At 38.1% G+C, this 8,089-nt stretch overlaps 1 protein-coding gene across 1 annotated transcript; it reads right to left on the reverse strand.

Moving 5' to 3' along the window:
* Positions 1–4,790: 4,790 nt before the first annotated feature.
* cplx2 (complexin 2) lies at positions 4,791–7,729 on the reverse strand. The gene is made up of 2 exons (XM_046030933.1): positions 7,559–7,729; positions 4,791–7,192 (listed from the first exon to the last, which is right to left on the reverse strand). Exons 1-2 carry the CDS (start codon positions 7,718–7,720, stop codon positions 6,995–6,997), a joined length of 360 nt encoding a protein of 119 aa, XP_045886889.1. The 5' UTR covers positions 7,721–7,729; the 3' UTR covers positions 4,791–6,994.
* Positions 7,730–8,089: the final 360 nt, after the last annotated feature.

Below are 8,089 nucleotides of genomic sequence, written 5' to 3' on the forward strand. Positions count from 1 at the left end.
GCTGACTTTTTCCAACCATTACGTTAAATAGCAAACTGTGAACCTTGGCCCTCTGACCCTACTTGCCTCATTAGGAAAATAAAGCTATAGCTACCAGCCTTATCTAACTATCTCCTCTACTAGGAGGCTACTACTGCAAACGTTACCTTTTATAGGTCATTAAACAAAAAAATTATGCTAAAAGCCCAGCCAATGCTTCTAGTGAACAGCAGGGAGGCAGTGAGAGTTATCACCAAAACAAACTGCAAAACAAACTGCAAATCATCCTTACAAATAATCCCAACATAGGGAAGTGGCAGCAGAGTAATATCAGCTACATAAAATATATTATAAAATATTTATTTATGAATTAATTAATTGCTACCATAATATGAAATTATTACAGCTTTAAAAAACAATTGAGCTAATTTGCCCTTCTCAACGCGGGCACTGGAGTCACATGTTAATACCAGGTGTAAATGTTATCAAGTTAAAATCAGATCTAGGTACAATTTGAATACGAGACACATTTTATTGCAAGGTGTAAAAGAGGGCTTAGTCTCCAGCTGGCTACAAAGGCCTACATTAACTTATATTTTGCTAAATTAATGTAAAAATACAGAAGTTAAATACCCAGAAAACAAATCAGCATCCTTGTTACTTGATCCATGTTGGATTGTTCTTATATTGCAGCTCTATTTTGGCCAGTATTAGCACAGTGCATAAAATGTTCATAAGATCACACTGTTTTTTCCTCATGAATCCATCTTTGGATTCTTACTATAGTGAGACATAGAAATACAAGCCACACAAAGTTGAGATTTATGCTTTACATTCAGCAGTTCATGTTTTGCTTTCATAAGAGAAGTGTCTAAAGAAAAAGGACTTTACAATGATTCTTGGATAAGGATAATGTAAACTTTAGACATGCTGTTTAATCCATTCCTCGCACTTTTCCAAATGTGCTTTCGGTTTTAGGAAGGAAACTGTTCAACTGTTCAACTGTTCAGTTTGAGTTCAAACATTTTAAATCATGTAATTAAAACAAACACAATGAACTCTCACTTAATGAAACCAATGTGGCTTGTGAAAAAATACCACTAAATAAAAGGTAAGCAAAACAGAGAAAGAAAACACAGGTAGCTTTTTATAAATCTTCTTTTTTTTTATTAGTGTTATGCATTTAATCTCCAAAAAGAATGATTCAGTTCCATTGATGAGACAGTTTTACAGTGATTGGGCTCCACATAGAGTATTTGACATGCAATTAAGGACAAAGTAGCATAAGAACTCATATTTTACATTCTTAATCTCTGCACCCTGAAATTATCTTTACCCTGAATAAAAATGAAAGACCTTCTTGATTCGGTTGTAGGAACATAAATCCATTCCCTTTTTCAGTTTTGGACCCCTTTGTATCCCTATTTCTTTTCAAATTTAGTTGTCACCTGTTTACCATAGAATCCATGTCAATTCCAGCCCCTTCAGATGGGGTCTCCAGCTGCTTCACCGGACAGTGACGAGATCTAGTGCAGCGACCAGGAAAAGGTCACATCATCAGCAAACCTGCGAACATCGACAATTGTGATGATTGCCACAAGTGGCCAAACTAAAGGGATTGCTGCCAGGAATTGCACCGGGGTCTCTACAGTGTTGGAAACATTTATCTCATACCTTTCTACTTTACTATTTAGAGAGCTGGCAGATGTAAAACAAAATACAGGTAGTTGAGAGTGGTAACTCCTTAGATGCCATAGTTAGTGTAACATTTCAACACATGCTTGTGAAAATGACAAAAAGACTGGAATGTATTCAGATAGTTTCTCTTCACAGTAACAGTTGTGCTCAGAGCTCACCAAAATCTCAAGGAATGTAAACGAGGTGATAAGACGAGCTTCTTAACGTGGCGTCTCGGGCAAAACATTCACCAAGCAAGACACGTAAACTTTCACTTCTAGATTTACTGGCAGGAATCAGCAGGGCAGTTACAATAGTATTCCTAAGTGTACGTAAAAATGTTACGAAACAGACAATCATTATGACATTGTTACAGTTTTTAGAAAAATTAAGTCCAGGCTTTTTGGAGTTGGATGAACGATAACGTTTAAAGGAAAGTTTTGTTTTCTAAAATGTTCTCTCTCTTTTAATCCCTCATTGCATTTCATAATATATTTATATTTGCTTCTTAAAGGGGAGGATGAACTGTGGTTTTCAATGGCAGTTCCAAGCCAAACCTGTTTCTCAGTTCTCTGAATGTTTCTGTGCTCCTGACAACAGAAGTTGCTTTGATAATCCAGTTTTTGTGTTGGAATATCTTTAGCGAGTCTCCCCTAAAAGCTTTCCAGTAATGGTAGCGTTTGAGTGGATGTTTTAGAGAAACGCCAGTCAGGACTTGATGTAGTTTAATGTCTCTAAGGCCCTTCATGTCAAAATCTACACTTGCTGTTTTCATCTCTCTCATTCACCCACATTTACCTCTGTGTTAGGAAAATATACAGTTTATATATTCCATGTAAAACAATCGTTATTGTTTATATCCCCCTACATAGAGAAAAAACCTTGCTTTTACACTATTGCCTTTTAAACCAAGGATTTATCTAAACTGAAAAGCCACAGTGGCTCCACAAACACAGTTTTCCACACCTAAGTATCTCATGCAACAGGATGAATTAAAACAACACTTCACGCTAGGACAAGCACAAATGTGACAGATGAGTTAACCACTAACCTCACATACAGATGGCATGATAATAGCCCTTTTCAAAGGCAGTTCACATGCTGTGACGCCTCGAGACTTTAGATACAGAGGATGTATGGCTGTAATTTCCATGAAGGGCCCATGAATTAAGCCTAGTCCAGGATTTATATCCCCATTTCCTATCCACCCGGGAGATACAAGGCTTGAATAAACTTAATCCACGTACTGTAAGTGAAACTGGACTAGTCTTGGTTGCCGGAGGAATGTGGGAATCCCTGCGTTAATGTAATAAATAAAATAAATCAAGATGAATCTCCACAGATAACTCAAAGAAAGCACACTGCACTATAAGAAATCTTAATTTCTGCACTTTTGAATCTATGTGGCTGACGCTCATGCATTATTTCAACAAGGGCGGTGAGTTTCTGATGATGAGAAAAGCGACTGCATTAAAATAAATCTCTCTACAGATTGGTTTCTTACATAGAAACATGAAAATTTGCATGTGTTTTACAATGAAATGGAGTTTTTAGTACTTTTTAGTACTAACAAATATTTAAGTAACAGCATCAATGTTTTTTAAATTGCACGTTCCCCATTTTCTTTTGAAAGCCTTTCAATTAATCTCAGTGTTGATGTCTTTCTGTAATAACAAAGGATGATATTTAGCCCTGCTAGCGCAAGTTAGTTTGTTGATAGCTTGGAGAATCGGCTAGTTAAAAATCATTTTGTCTGGCAAATTAGTTTGACACTATATACTTATATTACAAAGTATACAACGTGTATTTATCTGCCTACCATCCTACTTTAATTTGGCAAGAAATCAAACTATGACTTTTACACTAATGCAAGTTTTAAATTTGAAAACTGAACAAGAAAACACTTTTCTAAAGATTTAATACCTTTAACACCTAACAAAGCAAGAGAACGTTTGTTCTTTTTGCTGAAGAAGCCTCTTGGATGAGAAGCTAAACGTCTTCAAGTATCTTCAACCAAGTCCAGTTGCCCTTGATTTTAACCTTCACTGGATAACTATGACCTGGATTACTGAGAATCTTCACAGACATTCACACAAGAAATGTGACAAAATTAAGCATAATCAAAGATGTCCATTTGCAGACTAAGTTGTCTTGCTTTGTGAAACGTGGAAGGTATTAAATCTTTTGAAAAGGGTGCTGCTTTGTTGTTCAGTTTTCAAATTTAAAACTTGCATTTGTGTTCAAATGTTTTATTGTTTTCTTGCCAAATTACAGTAGTACGGTGTACAGAGAAATACATGTTGCATACTCTATAGTATTAACATATGGGCAAAAAATGATTTTAACTAATTGATTCTGCAAGCTTGAAGAAGTTTCGCAGCCCATCCAAGAGGCATCTTGCCCTTGATTTGAACCTCCCTTGGATTCTACAAACTTAAAGCATAGAATGGGGACACAGCTAGTTAATTTCTACGTGATGCTCACAGATGAGCTTTGTGTCTGAGCTGAATGAAGCTCCTTTGTGATCACGGTCTTGAGCTTCACCAAACCTCAGACACAAAATAGCATCGAACACTTAACAAGCCAATTGCACAGCTGATCTTTCTGGATCCAATGCACACATTCTGTTGCCTGGAGACTCCTACAGAAACAGGAAATTGTCTATTTTTTTTTGTCTTTTGACATTTGGTGTGTTCTCTCCTCTACCAAACATTTGCATGCTCAATTTTTGAAAGGAATGTGTTCAGTATAATTTTTTTAAATATGGCAAAACTAGGGAGCTGCCCTAGCTTCTGCCTGTGCACAAAATAGTTCAAAGACACATTTACATAGTTTAAACCAGGACTATCTGAATCAACGACATGGTCTCACATCACAGACACGTAGGAAGACACATACATATAAACATACACACACTTACAGTACACATGTACAGTTATCAATGGCTTCTTTTTTCTACATACATTGACTTTGCGTATACATTAGTATACATGTTTAAAGATACAAGAACGGTGAGAAATATATATATATATATTTTTTTTTATTTTTTTTACAGAAAACAAACACGAGACACTTGACTTTCAATGTTGAAGTATTCTCTTTTTATAATTTTAAGTAATTATTGCAATCTAAACAATATGGCTTTGTCTAGTGAAAAGTCCTATCTGAGCTAGAAAATGAAAAGAATGAAAATGTTTAATAGTGCTTATGATAACTAATTAGTCTTATTATTCCTTAAAGTTATTTTAATTTTCAAACTCATGGAACAATGTATTGATCATACATCACCGCATAACTAACCACTGAAAAGCCACCAGAGCATTCAGGAATAACCAACATGCTTTGTTTTTATCAACAAATGTCCATATATTAAGGTAGTTTCACTAAGTTGAGCTAGTTTCAATTTACAGTACATCTACTTAAATGCTCTGTGACAAATCACTGTGCTATTTCATTGGATTAAGAGATACAGGATACAGAATATACTCAGCCCTAAGTGAGCTCTTCAGGCAGTGAGATGCAACAACTCCAAAAACAGTTCTCTCTAGTTTGATTTATGGAAAACTTTCAAAGAAATAGGAGACATTTTAGTTTAGCGGTGGTCTTTGGGATGCATGCACGCGCTGACTAGGCTGCTGCAGGACTCGCACGCACAGTAACACCAGGTTCGGCATGCACGTCTTGGTCTCGGTGGTGATAAAAGAAATAGTAAGGTAACCAGTATTTCTTTGGTCTTGATGTGGATGAACTTTGATCAAGGTAAATTTATGCATAAAAAGATGAGGGGAAAGGTTAGCTCAGCTGGAATGTGAATTGAGTCACAATTTCGGTCGCATTAAAATAAATTGGCAACACATTCACAGAAAGTAATAATCATGTAAAAAAATACCCCAGACATTACCTGGCATTTGCATTCATGTGTGAAGGAAAAAATAAATAAAATAAATAAAGAGCCACAATAGCAATCAGTTAATCAAGTGCTTAATGGAAACCCACTTTGAACCTATAGTAGATGATGTGACAGGAAATGACAACATTTACAGTAACGGCTACCTCCACTGTTTCCAAGTGGTCAATGCTTTGATTGTCTCTGGGGACCACACTACCTCAAACCATGATGACTTGGTTTGAGCTTTGTGTAATTCTGTAATTTCTGGACAAAACAGCAGTGATTTATTTTTCAAAATGGGATTCAAACAAGGTAAATTTGTCTGTGTTTGGTTGCATGGATGATACCTTGAGCTGAATAATATCTTTTACTTAATCCTTGTGATTGAAAATTCACGTATTGACACGAGTTCTCGACACGTTCAAGATTTGAAATTTTACTTCTCTAGCATGATGGCAGTCTAACTAGGAGGGAAATAAAACTCCAGCAAACAGTTCTTCGGAAGCTTGTAGCGTTGTAGGTAACAGTGAATTATGTTTTTAAATAGTTTTATGGACTGTCAGACCTTCAAAACTTGGTCTGGGATTTCCATAAGTACCTAGTTTGAACATCTTCTGGAAACCCCAAAACATACCAACTAGCCAACTTTATATCTAAATACATTATTCCAAAAGTGTCCTTGAATACTTGCCTACATGCTACAAACGACTGTACACCTGTCTGACACAAAATGAAACCCTCATTAACAGTACCTCTGCTGGAGGATATGATATGAAGGCACATGTCCTAAAAACTCAAATGCTGATTTTTTTTTTTTTCATTATAAAGAACTACACCAGGTTCATAAAAGTAGAAAACACCCACTGGAATAATCACAACATGCTCCGTCTACTGGAAAACATGCTATTTGCAAAACCACAGAAGCAAGAGGACAGAAGCGTCCACTGCCCTTCTTTAAGGGAATACTCCTCTCAATTGGTCACCATTGCCTGGCAACAGATAATGGCCAACCAATCAAAATGTCTGATTTAATCTGTGTAAAAATAACAACAAGAAACGGACGAAATACATACTAATTGTAAGAAATGTGCTAAGTGGCAGTGGAAAGGTTGTACAGCGATTTAGGCAAATAAAGGGGGGAAGAATGACGCAATCGTCGAGGAGTAGAAAAGACCAAAGTAAAAGATTTTTAGAAAGGCAGTGTGCAGCCTCTAACAGTTAGGCAAGAACCCCCCTCCCAAATCTGTCGACAAATCTACACTCAAGCCATGCCTGCTCAGAAAATCCCCAAACCAATATCCCAGTCTCTCTTTTCCCTTAACCTGCAACCCTTCTCTTAACCCTTTCCAGTCCCAGACACAAAGATCCCTGCCTCCCTTTGCCCTGCAGCCTAGCCCACGCCAGACTGGACCCTGAATTTAGGGTTCGTTTGATTTGTTTTGTTGTTTTTTACTTCTTGAACATGTCCTGTAGGGGTCCTGGCAGAAACTTGAGGACAGTGTCGAGGATGCTCTCCTCATCCTCTTCCTCATCATCTCCGCAACCCCGTGGGATCGCCTTCTTGGGGCGTGTCAGTGACCCCTCACAGGCCTGCTCCATGGCCGCTTTCTCCTCCGCTTCCTTCTCCTCCTTCTTCTTCAGCCCATACTGAACAGAGAGAGGACGATGAGGTAACATGCAGGGAAAGAAAATTAGGGTGAATGATAAGTAAGAAGAAAACTATTAAGGCAGGTCCAATTAAATTTTTGCGATAGAGTTCCAGTATCGCACAATAATCTGAATACTGTTTCCAAGACTTTCAACTGTGAATGAATGAAATTCTTAAGAAAACACCAGTTTCCTGTAATAGATGAAGGCCATAAGCGGGAAGGCGTTGCCCTGACAAGTTGTTTTTTATAGGCTACTGTGTTGCAGGGATACGTCATGGGAAGCCCCAGGTCACAGGTTAAGTTTCTGCAGTAGAAAAGGGTGTGAGTCAGACAGCATTAGTCAAACCAGAGGAGAGTTTCCTACCTTGTCCCTGATAGTCTGCCGTACTTTTTCCCTCTCAGCCTCCATGCGGGCGTGTTTGGCCTTCCTCTCCTCCTCCTGCTGCCGCAGTGCCTCCTGCCGCTCCTCCTCCTTCTTGGCTGCATCCGGGTCCTTCTCCTCCTCACCACCCAACATCTTACCCATGTCTTTGGTGGCCCCTGGACAGAAAAGAGATACTGTTTTACTGACTCTTCCATCCGGACAATAATTGCACATTCACAGTTGTTGCTACTTGAAGGAGGAACATCTGCCTCTATTTTTCTGGCCTGATTTGGATACCTAAAGGTAACTTCAACCCCAAGCTTTACCACTGCCAAAGTCAAAAAGAGTGACACTGATTCCTCCTCTCTTCCAGACTGTTACTGCTGTTTTAACACACAAAACTTATACATTACTACATGAAGAAAACCACACGACAATAGACACACCAACATCTGTCATTCTCAACTATGAAAACACAGTGCGTTAGCAGTTCTGAGGATTATGTGGCAACGGGGTTCCCTGAAGATCCTT

This window comes from Micropterus dolomieu, linkage group LG19, assembly GCF_021292245.1.
Source record: "Micropterus dolomieu isolate WLL.071019.BEF.003 ecotype Adirondacks linkage group LG19, ASM2129224v1, whole genome shotgun sequence".
NCBI lineage: Eukaryota > Metazoa > Chordata > Actinopteri > Centrarchiformes > Centrarchidae > Micropterus > Micropterus dolomieu.